The following is a 14,741-nucleotide window of genomic DNA, read 5'->3' as shown; positions in this document are numbered from 1 at the left end:
CTTGACCTGACTAGTCTCCCAGTCCCTGCCGCTGAAAAACATCCCCACAACATGATGCTGCCACCCCAATGCTTCACCGTAGGGATGGTATTGGCCAGGTGATGAGCAGTGACTGGTTTCTTCCAGATGTGACGCTTGGCATTCAGGCCAAAGAGTTCAATCTTGGTTTCTTCAGAAAAGAGAATCTTGTTTCTCATGGTCTGAGAGTCCATTAGGTGCCTTTTGGAAAACTCCAAGTGGACTGTCATGTGCCTTTTACAGAGATGTGGCTTCCGTCTGGCTACTCTACCATAAAGGCCTGATTGGTGGAGTGCTGCAGAGATGGTTCTCCTTCTGGAATGTTCTCCCATCTCCACAGAGGAACTCTGGAACTCAGTCAGAGTGGCCATCGGGTTCTTGGTCACCTCCCTGACCAAGGCACTCCCCCCCCCCTGATTGCTCAGTTTGGTCAGGCGTCGGTTCCAAACTTCTTCCATTTAAGAATGATGGAGGCCACTGTGTTCGGAGCTCTACAGACAATTTCTTCAACCTCATGGCTTGGTTTTTGCTCTGACATGCATTGTCAACTGTGGGACCTTATATAGACAGGACCTTTCTAAATCATGTCCAGCTGGCTAGCATTTACTGCTAGTTAAGTTGTTAGCTAGCAAGTTAGCATAAACTAGCCCTAATTAGGCTAGTCATTGTCTAAATGACTGGTAGAAACACATTCATAACCATAAAGGGGTAATTAGCCCCCAGGGGCCAGTTACCCCCTAGTAAGGTGGGGGTGAGTTGCCCCCAACACTCTCATCCAACATATTACTACTTTACAAAAAAGTATCTACATTTCTTTGTCTAAACTGGTGGATTATTTATCTTAAGGCTTTCCTTCTTGTATGTAAAAAAAAATAATAATTGGAATATATCTACAACTTTTTCAACATTTCAAAAAATTAGATGAATTTACCACAAAATCGTTTTGTTGAAATATCTCCAAAAGTTGTGCTGACACAGAGGACATTTTTTTGTTGAGCAAGAGCAGCTAAGGAAAATAATTTGGTGACAGCATGTGGTCTTTGTCTTGTTTTGCACACGTTGTACAAAATAATAAAATGCAGTACTACAGGATATTTCTTAACGTAGCTCTTTATTAGCCAGCTATAACTGGCATGTTCACCTATCGCCAACCAGGATCAAACTGACCATGACCTAACCATTTGGGTGGTCTTAACCAATCATAGCACAGTATGATATGGTGGTAAAATGCATCCAATTACAATTCAGTATGTTTACACATATGAATATTACAGTCTTAATATGAATTACAAGGGCAGAGTTAGCCCCCAGGGGGCTAATGACACATGTTCATAATTGTTACTATTTTATTTTGCAGATGCTCTTATCCAGAGCATCTTACAATAGTGAGTGCATACATTTTCATATTGGTCCCCCATGGGAATCAAACCCACAGCCCTGGTGCTGCTAATGACATGCTCTACCAACTGAGCCACATGGGAGCACATACTGCCTTTGTCATGATAACTAGGCCTTCTTTATGGCTATGCTTGCTACTTTTTTAGCTTTATATTGTTTGTTTGCCACGTTATGTAGCCATTGATAAATTAGCTTGCTATAGCTTCGGCCTACCATGCTATATTTATGCATAACTTTGCTAATTTACACTGAGTGGACAAAACATTAAGAACACCTGCTCTTTCCATGACATAGACTGACCAGTTGAAAGCTATGATCCCTTATTGATGTCACTTGTTAAATCCACTTCAAATAAGTGTAGATGAAGGGGAGGAAACAGGTTAAAGAAGGATTTTTGAGCGTTGAGACAATTGAGACATGGATTGTGTATGTGTGCCATTCAGAGGGTGAATGAGCAAGACAGAAAATGTAAGTGCCTTTGAACGGGGTATGGTAGTAGGTACCAGGCGCACCGGTTTGTATCAAGAACTGCAACACGGCTGGGTTTTTCATGCTCAACAGTTTCCTGTGTGTATCAAGAATGGTCCAGCACCCAAAGGACATCCAGCCAACTTAACAACTGTGGGAAGCATTGGAGTCAACATGGGCCAGCATCGCTGTGAAACGCTTGACACCTTCTAGAGTCCATGTCCCGGCCAATTGAGGCTGTTCTGGGGGCAATATTAGGCGTTTTTAATGTTTTGTACACTCAGTGTATAGTATTCACTGTAGTGTTTTTGCAGACATGACTGTAGTTACACCTGCCAACTAGGGTTAGCTAAAATGGCACAACTACCAGACTAGACTGTTAATGTTTTGTATACTGTCACGTTTGTAGTCGGACCGCATGGACCAAAACACAGCATGGTAAGTGTTCATGATACTTTATTACTCAAAATACTTACAAAATAACAGAGAGAACCACAAACAGTTCTGTAAGGCAAAATGACTATACAGAAAACAACTACCTACAAAACACAGGTGGGAAAAAGGCTGCCTAAGTATGATTCCCAATCAGAGACAACGATAGACAGCTGCCTCTGATTGGGAACCACACTCGGCCAAAAACAAAGAAATAGAAAACATAGAAATAAAGAAACTAGAATGCCCACCCTAGTCACACCCTGGCCTAACCAAAATAGAGAATAAAAGCCTCTTTATGGCCAGGACGTGACATATACTCAGTGTAGTATACTAGTCATGTTCGCAAAAACTCAACAGTAAATACTACAGTATACTATGGTCATGTCTGCAAAAACACTACAGTGAATACCAAGGGTTGGAACCGGTTCAGGGAACAGAACCAAAAACCATAAAATAACTAAATTATTTGATGAATAGAACCTGAACCGGAAGCAAAAGTTATCTATACTGTTCCGGAACAGAACCGTTATTTTAAAAGCATGGGAACCGATTAATAACGTTATTTTACTTTCCGGACATTTTTTTCCATTGCCACAAAAATCCTAACAAAGCTCCTATGCAAAGCCCTGACTCTGTCACTCAGAAAGCAGCATCTGCCTGCTAGCTGAAAATCTTTGCCAGTGGATGTGCTTATGTGTAGGCTACCTGCCCCACTCCTCTGAAGCATAGGTTACTATAGTCTACTGACAAATTTACAAGCATGATTCAAAAATTAGGGAGAAATGTTTAAAATAATGGATTCACTTTTTCAATGCTAGTTAAAGATACTATAGTCATCACGTTTCACATTGGATTTATTAACTACAAAAAGGTAAGACATGTTTTTAATTCTACTGCTGCTTTGCACACACAAGCTTGTTAGCTAGCTAGCCAGCTAACTAACGAACGTTTGCCCTGGTCCAATGTTAAACCAATTTGGATATTCAAAGTTCCTCCATAGAAGCCGCTCCTCCGTAGTATATTTCTGTGCGCCTAATTCAGATAATTCATGTCATAACAAGATGCCCAGCGCTTCAAGGCAAGCTTCCTCCTTCCTTCCTCTCTTGCTCTCTCCTCACCCACAAAATGTCAGTTGCATTGCACAACCTACACTGACTGGCAGCCTTTCCTTATGAGTATACCATGCTGTTACCGCAAAATGCAATTTACTCTTTAACGACTTCACTATACAGATTAAATCGCTTGCCCGCTGCATAGCAAGCTGCGCTATCTACACTGATTGGTGAAGTAATTTAACGTTGTGCTAAATGTATATTTCAGAGGTTTAAATAGGAACAGAAACGATCTATATAAACGTGTAATTTATTTAGGTTTCCACCAGTTCAGAATTTTATTTTGCTGGTGGAACAGTGGAACGGAACAAAAAAATATATATATTCTGTTCATAATGAAACGATAGGAAAATAATTACAACCCCTGATGAATAATATAGTAATCTACAGTCATGTCCGCAAAAACACTACAGTGAATACTATAGTATACAGTATAAATATAGTAATACTACAGTATTTAGACCATAGTAGACTAGTGTATTTTTTAATGTGGGTCTGCAAAGTACACTGAGGTTTTCAATTAAAGAGAAAATGTATGCTACTAACATCACACTGGTTCAAGCGCTGGACAGAAAACACAGGAAACAAATGTTAAAGATTTGTCAAACCATTTAATCACTGTTGGGGTATATAGAAATTGTGGACAAATTATTCACCTTTTCAAATTCTGTGAGGGTTTAAGGAGATGGACTGTAATGTATTTTTTACTGAGATGAGCCTAGTACCTGCACATAGTAGAAGTAGCCCGTCGGCACAGATTTAGGATCAGTTGGGATACCCTCCCTCCCCAATCTAAACCTCAACCACTAACCTGTGAAGCGTGATGTCACCTGTGGCTCTCATTGGAATGCATCCACAGCTATAGGGCCAAGAATGATGTATGTTTATTCTAGAATGACAGTAACCCCTGGGCAATATGGATGCTTATTTGCAGCCTCACAATTCTTCTAGCGATCTGAGGACTGCACTTCATTCCAAAAAGATGTCTCCTTCCCTCTGCTCTCGTTGACTTCATTTCACAGATCTGGATAGATGAGAACAACACACCGGGAACTAGGGTGAGTGACGGAGGCTTACACCTACCCAGTCGTCTCAGGTTTGTGAACGGGAGAGTCAAGTGAACAAGGGCAGAGGGGAGGGGATGCAATTTTTTTTTGATGAAATGCAGTCGAACCTTCTTCCAGACACACCTTCACTCCCAGAGCGACTCAGCTCCACACAGTGCCAGACATTCCAGTCTTACAGGCAGGCTGGTTTCTGAAGCACACTGAGAGAATGTCTCTCTCTCTCTAGCATTGTAAACCCAAATTTCTTCACTCTGTAACAGCGGAATCAATGTTAGAAATATGCCAGGGTTCAGAGTACTGAAGCCTACGGCATTCTCTTCCGAGGCAGAGACTTGTAGGAACAGCCTCCCACTGTGCCACAATCAACACCTTTATTTGGGGCAGAGACAAAGCGATAGTTTTACAATCTTTGAATGTCACTCCAATGAAAGAATAGATGGACTTAATGACTTCCCAATGAAAGCATGGATAATTTTGTTTCTTGAAATACACAACAACAACAAAAAGCCATGACTCAAATAATGACAAGGATCATGTTTACATTTTCTTATCCTTTATTCTCATTCATAGGAAAATAGCATTTCTGGTATTCAATTCTTTTTTTAACGTGTATTTCAGCAGAACTGAATTATTACAGTAGTTAGATAGAGTTACTGGGAGAGAGCGACCTATGGTTGAAAGTAAGGCAGAAAGGGGAATATTTACAATAGGACTGAATCAGAGGGACCCGATCAGCCATGGACACAGAGCTGGGTCAGACGTAGGTCTAGGTGGGTTGATGTGGTCGTGATCTAATCAAACGAGTCATGTCCAAAGAAAGAAATACACAAACAATGTTAAAAAACAACAAACTGTTTCTGTAATGGCAAGATGCCATTTAATGATGATGATTGCCAGTGATATTGATGATGTGGTGGTCCATTCTGAGTTTACCCATCCAAATGGGTAAATGTGTTTTGTTTTTTTTAAAGGTTGGCTCATCATAAATTCTGAATCACTGGGATGGATGGCAAATGTGAGTGATGGACTGGAAATTTGAGTACAATATAAGTGGGTTTAAAGCGCATGTACCCACTCTGGTTTCTCTGAAGGAATATGGGCCAAAACTGCTACACTGAAAAGTCAATTGTTTTCTCTATATGGTTTCCTAAGTGCAGTAGCCTGTTGAAAAAGCACATTTTACACTCAAATCCAGAGACACAGCTTACATACTGGTAGCAGAGCCCTCCAGTCCTTGGCATAGCATTTAGAAAACAACTTTATTGTCCATGTCTTACAGCACACATCACACACAGTTGAGACAAGCACAGGGTCAAGCTGCAGTGCAGGGCCCCTGGATGGAAAGCATGCTGTGGGGTTAAGGGCCCAACAGTAGAAGAACATCTTTAGGATGTGAATCCAGCAGCCCTTCAGTTACCAGATCAATTCACACCTATTTTTCCAGTGCCCGCCACAGGATTTGAACCAGACACCTTTCAGCAACAGGTCCAATTCCTTAGCCGTTGGGCTACCTATAACTTTTCTCCATGCTTAACCCTCTCCTGCTGGACCTGATAACATAAGTGCACTTGAAAACAGAGGGCTAATATTGATGAGGTGTGATTGGTTAACTCATTAATGGAAGAGTGAGTCTCATAATTAACTCCCGTCTGGCTGATCAGATGACCCCTCAATAACATTCCACAGTTTCACCAAGCACAGACACCACTGGATAGCTTAATGTACTGACTAAGGGTTTTTCTGGAAAGGAGCTTCTATATGTTCTGTACATGTAAATGTTATATTTTACAGACACAGATTGGACAACGATCAGCTGCCCTTTTCAGGTACAGTACTGTACACTATAAATGACTAGCTTTGCTTGCTGGCCTAACCTACTAACCTTTACTACTGTAAATGACTAAGCACTTCTTCATATCGGATTGCTTTGCATTGAAAAGCCCATGTATAAAACATACAGTATACACATAAGTAGCTTTCGCCGAGTCTCTTTTGTCAGTTTAACATTGATTTCAAAGACATATAAAGAAAGTAAAAGAGCTTATAGGTTTAAGAGTGTGGACCAGGTGGGCTGCGGTGTCTGCTGGTTTTCACTCCGTTACTTGCCTTCAATCAGCATCTGACGCAAACCAGGTGGCTGTGAGTGGACTCTTAACTAACCAGTTATTACATAATGGACCAGTAAAGCACCATGGTGAAAACTAGCAGACACTAGTCTGCAGCCCTGAGGTCTTTTAGGGAGTGGGAAGAGGCACGAGGTCAGGGAAGCGGTGATAACAGTACTGAATTGGCCGTTAGAGTCAGGGGGGGATGTGATTGGGCCAGAGGGTTGGCACTATGGGGAGCAGGAGGGGATATGTAAGAGATTTAGACTCAAACCTGTTCTCTGAGAGAATCTGGCAGCTCAAATATCAACACAGTACTTTCAAATTTCAACTGGGCTAATAGCACATTATGAGCTAGAATGAGCTGGGCCAGTGCATTTACCTCAAACTGTCTTGAGGGGCTAACTCCTGAAGCAGATTCACAGAGCAATATAATATGTAGAATAGAATGTGTGACAGTGTAGTCTTTTAAACACAATCTAATGACATATACAACATTATCTTCTGAGAGTTAGACCTTGTGCAGCTGCCTGTCACACTTGTCATCTGCTAAGGGTAGCGAGGTATGTGTGTGTGGCAGGGGGATTTGATTTAACCTAAAGGCCTGAAATCCGCTTTAAGCTGAACAATCACATCCTTGAGATGGCCGTTACCTGTTAGTTCACTGTCTAGCACCAGGACAAGCCCTCATCTGCTCTGCTGCAGGAGGGAGGAGAGGAGAGGGTAAAGAGGGCAGAGCTCAGCAGGGTCTGAATCAGATTCAGAACCCTACTCTAAGTTCTGGCCCAGGTCTGCTCCTGTAGCACCAGTGTCCTGATGAGGACTCAGACTCCCTAACGGGGCCTTCCTGGGGAAGGTCTGGGTGGATGAGTCTGATTAGTCTGTTCGCCTGTGGTCGGGTTGAGGTTGGACTGGGCAGGGTTGGGCAGGCACAGCCAGGGTGTAGGTGTGGGACCAGGCTGCTCTGAATTCTAGAGGCAGGTACTAATAATTCTGCCGTCTAGGTCAAGTGCTGCAACGGGGTTAAGGGTGGCATCAGGATCACGACTGGGCTGAGCTGGGTTTGCTGTGTCGAGATGCTGGCTGGGTCAGACGGTAGTTCTGACGATTCTGCCAGGCCGGGGGCTGCGGTGCACCTTGGTGTGTTTGGAGAGGTGGTCACTGCGGGCAAACTTCTTCTCACACAGAGAGCACTCGTAGGGCTTGACCCCGGAGTGGGAGCGCCGGTGACGAGACAGCTCATCAGAACGAGAGAACCTACAGAGATAGAGGTGCTTTAATGATTTCTCAGAATTGTAATTGTTTCTACGCTAAATACTTAGTTCAGTTGGTTCCAGCTAAGTGTGTCAGGAGGCCTGTTATTCCCACTGTTTGATTGCCCCCAAATTAGAGCTCAGACCCAGCTCTGAGGGAAATAGGAACACTAAATGGTGGGTCAAACAGTATTTACAATATACAGTGCCGTCAGAGTATTCATACCCCTTGACTTATTCCACATTTTGTTGTGTTACAGCCTGAATTCAAAATGGATCAAATATGTTTTATTCTCACCCATCTACACACAATAACCCATAATGACAAAGTAGAAATTTGTGCACATTTATTGAAGATGAAATACAGAAATCTAATTTGCATAAGTATTCACACCGTTGAGTCACTAATTTGTAGAAGCACCTTTGGCAGGGATTACAGCTATGAATCTTTCTGGGTAAGTCTCTACGAGCTTTCCACACCAGGATTGTTTAACATTTGCCCATTATTCTTTTCAAAATTCTTCAAGCTTTCAAATTGGTTGTTGATCATTGCTAGATAACTATTTTCAGTTCTTGCCTTAGATTTTCAAGTAGATTTAAGTCAAAACTGTAACTCTGCCACTCAGGAACATTCACTGTCTTCTTGGTAAGCAACTCCAGTGTAGATTTGGCGTTGTGTTTTCTGTGATTGTCTTGCTTAAAGGTGAATTAGTCTCCCAGTGTCAGGTGGAAAGTAGACTGAAGCAGGTTTTCCTCTAGGATTTTGCCTGTGCTTACCTCCATTACGTCCATTTTTTTATCCTGAAAAACTACCCAGTCCTTGTTGATTAGAAGCATACCCATAACATGATGCAGCCACCACCATGCTTCAAAAATATGAAGAGTGGCACTCAGTGATGTGTTGTGTTAGATTTATCTCAAACATAACACTTTGTATTCAGGACAAAGTTAATTGATTTGCCCCTTGTTTATGCCGTATTACTTTAGTGCCTTGTTGCAAACAGGATGAATGTTTTGGAATATTTGTATTATGTACAGGCTGACTTAATTTCACTCTGTCATTTAGGTTAGTGTTGTGGAGTAACTACGTTGCTAATCCATCCTCAGTTTTCTATCACAGCCATTAAACTCAAACTATTTCAGTCACCATTGGCCTCATGGTGAAATCCCTGAGCTGTTTCCTTCCACTCCAGCAACTGAATTAGGAAGGACAACTGTATCTTTGTAGTGACTGGATGTATTGATACACCACCCAAAGTGTAATTAATAACTTCACCATACTCAAAGGGATATTCAATGCCTGTTTTTTTTTATATATATATTTTTTACACCCATCTACCAATATGTACCCTTCTTTGCGAGGCATTGGTAAAACTCCCTGGTCTTTGTGATTGAATCTGTTTGAAATTCACTGCACGACTGAGGGACCTGTGTGGGGTACAGAGATGAGGTAGTCATCCAGAAATGATATTAAACACTATTATTGCACACAGAGTGAATCCATGCAACTTATTATGCAAATGTTAGGCTTGCCATAACAAAGGGGTTGAATACTTATTGACTCAAGCTTTTCATTTTGAATTAATTTGTAAAAAAATCTAAAAACATCACTCCACTTTGATATGGGGCATTATGTGTAGGCCAGAAAAAAAGGAATCTCAATTGTATCCATTTTAAATTTGTGCTGTAACACAACACAATGTGGAAAAAAGTCAAGGGTTGTGATACTTCTGAAGGCGCTGTACAAACATTATAAGCATATCCTTTCACATATTCTAACTACCTTAATAACCCTAAGCCCAATCATTTCCTTACAGAGCTCACTGTAACTGTTAGCAACAGTGAGTGTGTTGTAATATCTAATATTTGCTGAGCTTCTATATGGTTACCATTTCATACCAGCTCTACTCCCTACCTCTGCAGAGACAGAACAACATTTTCTTTATGCTCAGCTTTATAAAATAATTACAGTGAAATACTGTATTTCAATATCCCAACAAAAATAACAACCGTGATTAGAGCATCTGTTTGTCACTGTCATCATCATAAGCACTTCATTTTAAACCAGTCATTACAGGCTTTTCTTTCTTCTCCCTCCGTTTTAGTATCCTATCACATGGTAATGGCCAGCCTATATGGTAATAACATTTAACAAACCCAAGGTTCCTGTGTTTTCTCTGCATGTTGACTAGCATTGTTATGATTTAACCCACCTCCAGACACAGTCAGGCCAGCTGCAGGTGTATGGCTTTTCTCCGGTGTGTCTGCGGAAGTGGGCCTTCAGATGGCTGCTCTTGGTGTACATCTTCTCACAGCCCGGGTGAGAACATTTGTGTACCCTCAGCGTCTCTTTAGGAGGGGGTCTGTTGACCCTAGGGGGGGCCACAGATTTGACCACAATCCCTCCACTGTGACCCCCAATGACTGTTGCCCCAACAAGCCCCCTGGCAATCCTCACAGTGATCGGTAGAGGGGCAATCTTCACGTACTTCTGGTCTGGAGCGTCCGTGCTGGCTATGTCGAGAAGGGTGGCTGAGGTGGAGGGCACCTGTGAGGCCAGCAGGGTAACATTCTGCCCTCCGTGGAGTCCCAGAACCAGGTGGGCCAATCTCAGCCCACTGGATGCACCAGGAGGAGAGCTTGTCTGGGGGTGAGGCTGGGCCAGAGGCAAGGACTGGACCTGGAAAACCAGGGGTGCTCCCAGGAACACTGAGGGGGTGAGGGGGGATGGGCTTCGGGTGTGAGGGCAATTGGGGGTTTGTGGGGTGGGGGGTGACAGAGCATTGCTGGTCCCTGGCTCACTGTGTCCCCCTGAGGAGAGGGGTTGTTCCATGGAGCTGGAAGGGGAGGGAGCTGGCTCCTCTATGGGTTCACTAGAGAAGAGAACCCCCTCTCTCACCAGCTCCATCTTCTCCCTGAGGAACTCCTCGATGTCCTCCATGGTGGGAGAGAAGGGTGAGGGCAGGTGGGGGCTGAAGTCAGGCAGACCCTCTGTGGGGGTCAGATAGAGTCGGAGCAGGCCCCCTTCCTCTTCGTCATCCTCCTCCTCTCCAGGGCTGAAGCTGAGTCGAGCCCCCATGTCCCCGGCCTCGGGACTGTAACAGGAAGTAAAGCCCCCCCCCTCACTGCCCTCTCCCTCTACAAGCCCCAGGGAGACCAGGCTAACACCTTCCCTAAAGAGGTCATTATCAGAGACCAGCGCTCTGTTGCTTAACGACACCATTGATACAGTCCAGATACACAGGAGAACCACGCTTCTCACTACACCTGCATAGAAAACGTTGGGGATACCGCAGTTAAAAACGGAAATGCTGAATCATGAATAAGAATATGATATTTAACACCGATTTAATTAAGTACCTAATTATAGGGCAAAATAAATATCATGGGGAGGTATAGAAAGGGTAGTTGAAAGCATTCATTCTCGTAAGAAAGTCAAACTCATTCAATTGAATGCGTTTCATTAGCAAGATCTCTTTAGTTATTACCATTTCGCAACCTGGTAATAATAACTGAAACCTGACAATCTACAAATGACTAGGCAAAACATCCAATCCAATGGGATCAAGGCCTACACGCATGTACTGAAACAGAGCAAATCTTATCACCAAATTCAAAATAATGAACATGTTAGTGCTTTTTAATGTCATTCATACCAATGTAGCAAAACTTTGGAAAATTAAATGGATACATTGTGCATAATAATGTGCCCAGTGTAAACAGTAGCAGGGTTGCCATGTGGGCGGTTTTCCATTGAAAACCATATCGGCGGTTTTCCTTTGAAAACCATATCGTGGGTGAAAATGGCATTTCTCTTTTATTTGTATTACATTTCACTGTGACCTACTACTACTGATAATCAGGGAGTGATGCAGGCTGTTGCTGAGTGAGTAAGTCAGTGGCCGTGTTCGAGGGGATCATAACCACAATATCATGGGTAAACTGTGACTGACCGATCTACAAATAATAATGAGTTGTTATTCATGATGCAGGGTTATCAGTCAGTTGGCAGTCACCTGCAGTCGTTTTGATGTTCTCGAACACTGCCAATGAGTGGTGGGGAGGGAGCGCCGGAGGGGTGTGTGTGTGTTGAGTACAGTCATTGGTGTTGACAGAGCGCTGCAGAAGGAAGTCATGACACGCGATGTGAGAACAAACTAATAAACTAGCACTAGCTAGCTACTTACTTCTCCCTCATCATTCTTGTTTGCCTCGTTCGCTGTATCCTGACCACCCCTAGTCCTACCAATCATTACTAGAGCCAACACTGCAAGGGAGAGAAACTGAGAAATAATCATTCAACAGTTTCAGCAAGAGGATCGAACTATGTGCTTTCTCTCTGGGTAAACTATGTAGCCAGGGCTCAAAATTAAGGGCCCCCCGTCGTCCCGGGACGATAAATAAAAATGTCTGGGATGATTTAAACAGACTCTAGGACAGTTCTAGGCCGATAGATTCTAAATCATACAACTACTGTACATAAAAAAACAAGTTAAGCAATGAGGCTAATGCAACAGATCAGAACATTTAGCTTAAAATAATGAACTATTTCTTCACATTAGTGCAGCAATGTGCACACAGCAGTACCCTACACGCGAATGTTCCAATATGCAATTAGCGGGAACGCACCTTTCTAAAAAGCACACCACACATGCGAGGGGTTTCATGTGACAGAAATGAAAATATCATTTTGAAAGAGGGGAGATCTAAAGATGCAACAACTAGCATGGGTTGCTAATATGGCTAAGTTTGAGTCTTTGCCTGCTGGACAATGAAAAAGTTGATTTGAAAATCAATAGAAAAATAGAAAATGTTGGTTTCAACGGCATAAGGATTTATTTATTTTTTAATCATTCCCTCAACATATGGTCTGATTTTGGCTAAGCTACTTTGAAACCAGGTAAGACATGCCTCATGAATAAAATGTTAAATGTTATAGCTTATTAGTTTCAAAATGCTGACTGCCTCCACTCAGATTTCAAAGTGGGTGATGTGTGCGGTGCGCAACAGGAACTGGCCTTTCTCTCTGCTGTTGTGACCATTTCATCTGAATGAACCGTGCTTGGAGTATGTCAACAGAATCAAACCTTTAGATGTTAATGTTAATTATAAACCGTGTGATTCCAACCCTGAATGCTGATTGGCTGACAGCCGTGGTATATCAGACCGTATACCATGGGTATGACGACATTTATTTTTACTGCTCTAATTACATTGGTAACCAGTTTATAATAATAGCATTAAGGCACCTGGGGGGTTTGTGGTATATGGACAATATACCACGGCTGGTATATTGGCCATATTCTGTGTTTAATTAATTTATTTATTTTGCTCCTTTGCAGGCACTCCATTCCAGTGTTTTACTTGCTATATTGTATTTACTTTGCCACCATGGCTTGCATAAATTTGCACAGCGCTTGTTTTTTTTACTGTATTATTGACTGTATGTTTGTTTTATATGTGGCCATATTCCTTGGCCAGGTCCCTTGTTCTCAACGTGCCTTATTTAAAAAAAATAAAATTAAATTATTTGTATTTTATTTAACCTTTTATTTAACTAGGCAAATTACAATACTTTAACATTGTCAAACATGACTGGCGTTTAGCCTATATTTAAGTAATTAAAAGTATCTTTGGATGTGGCTTTGGTATCGGTGTGGACGAGAGGCTGTAACCAATATGCATATTACCTAGTCTACATTTCCATGTAGCCTAATTCTTTTTGTACATTTATGCTAAATAGATTTAAATATTATTCCAATGTCTTTTTTAGAGGATTCTTTTGACAGCCCCATTTATCTATTTCGGTAGTAGGGTACTGTTATTAGCCTTTTAAATCTATGAATGACCTATGTCCTATGAGTAGACCCAATTTAATTTGGGACAGTTTAAAATTGCACTTTTGGGACAGTGATGAAAAAACGATTGAGCCCTGTATGTAGCAAGCTAACATTGGTCAGAAAGTTGAAGTCAGAGGAGAGAGAGCGGCACAGATTAACTCCATTACTAACTATCAAATTATAATAGCAGTGATTGATTAATAGTACAATAAACTCTGTTGATCTACTGGACTCATGATGGATGGCTTCTCTCCATTTCACTTTCCATGTTGCTCCAGAGGGGTGGATGACTAGGACATCAGACTGCAGCCACACATGAACTTACTTTAATTAAATAAAGGAAGCCAAAATGTTAACTTTAGGCTTTTCGATTTATAGTTCAAATTAAATCATTTGGTGTGATAAACCATTAACAAAGGGATAAATGTAGAGAACAAGGTAAAGCAATTTTACCAGCTGTATTTAGATTGTCATTATGGAGACACCTATTGAATAAATGTGTCAACTCTTCACTTGCTGCGAAAAAAAAAATGTTGGCCAAGTTCAGGCCTTGTGGGTGGGTTTTGAGCAATAATTGGCTCAACATTTAAGCTGGACCTGGCAACCCTGAACATTGGCCACATGACGCGCATATGTGTATCGGGCGCAAAACAACATGGAGCAGGAATGTAATAAGTGCGTATTACACCGAAGTGAAAACTGTAATAGTTCATCGATTGTAGGCCTATCTTCGACATCCGCAAACAGTATTATTTACAAATTCAGCGTATGGGCAGGTGAGGCACATGGCAAAAGGGACCTGACAACAGCCAGACAAGGAATTCACAAGTTCGGAGTGTAGGGTCAACCGAAAACAGCAAATATCACTAGTGAGGGTGAACTTACCGTAGATAATCATTAACTATATTAAAACCTTTCGAAATGACCGTCCTCAAAGTTTTTCGCCGTCTTATTTTTGCAGAAAGGAATCCCGTCCTTGCCACAGTTCCATGGTGGCATTATTTCTGTGGCCATTACATGACTGCATTGCTGTACACTAGGAAGC

General features: G+C 42.0%; 1 protein-coding gene across 1 annotated transcript; it reads right to left on the bottom strand.

Annotated features, from left to right (window-relative positions):
* Nucleotides 1–5,034: 5,034 nt before the first annotated feature.
* Nucleotides 5,035–14,727, bottom strand: si:ch211-117k10.3 (Krueppel-like factor 15). The gene is made up of 3 exons (XM_029683399.2): nt 14,582–14,727; nt 10,070–11,123; nt 5,035–7,860 (listed from the first exon to the last, which is right to left on the bottom strand). The coding sequence occupies exons 1-3, from the start codon at nt 14,592–14,594 to the stop codon at nt 7,692–7,694; spliced, it is 1,236 nt and encodes a 411-aa protein (XP_029539259.1). The 5' UTR covers nt 14,595–14,727; the 3' UTR covers nt 5,035–7,691.
* Between the last annotated feature and the right edge of the window lie 14 nt (nt 14,728–14,741).

Source organism: Oncorhynchus nerka, linkage group LG15 (assembly GCF_034236695.1).
Source record: "Oncorhynchus nerka isolate Pitt River linkage group LG15, Oner_Uvic_2.0, whole genome shotgun sequence".
NCBI classification, from domain to species: Eukaryota; Metazoa; Chordata; class Actinopteri; order Salmoniformes; family Salmonidae; genus Oncorhynchus; species Oncorhynchus nerka.
The sequence above is the reverse complement of the archived record's forward strand: the minus strand, read 5'-3'. Positions and strand labels throughout refer to the sequence as shown.

What these genes read in the sequence shown, in the direction of transcription:
- si:ch211-117k10.3 (XM_029683399.2), bottom strand. An exon ending in TGGCCTGACTGTGTCTGGAG is followed by an intron (nt 7,861 to 10,069) that starts GTGGGTTAAATC and finishes CTATCTCTGTAG; the next exon opens with GTTCTCTCGTTCTGATGAGC.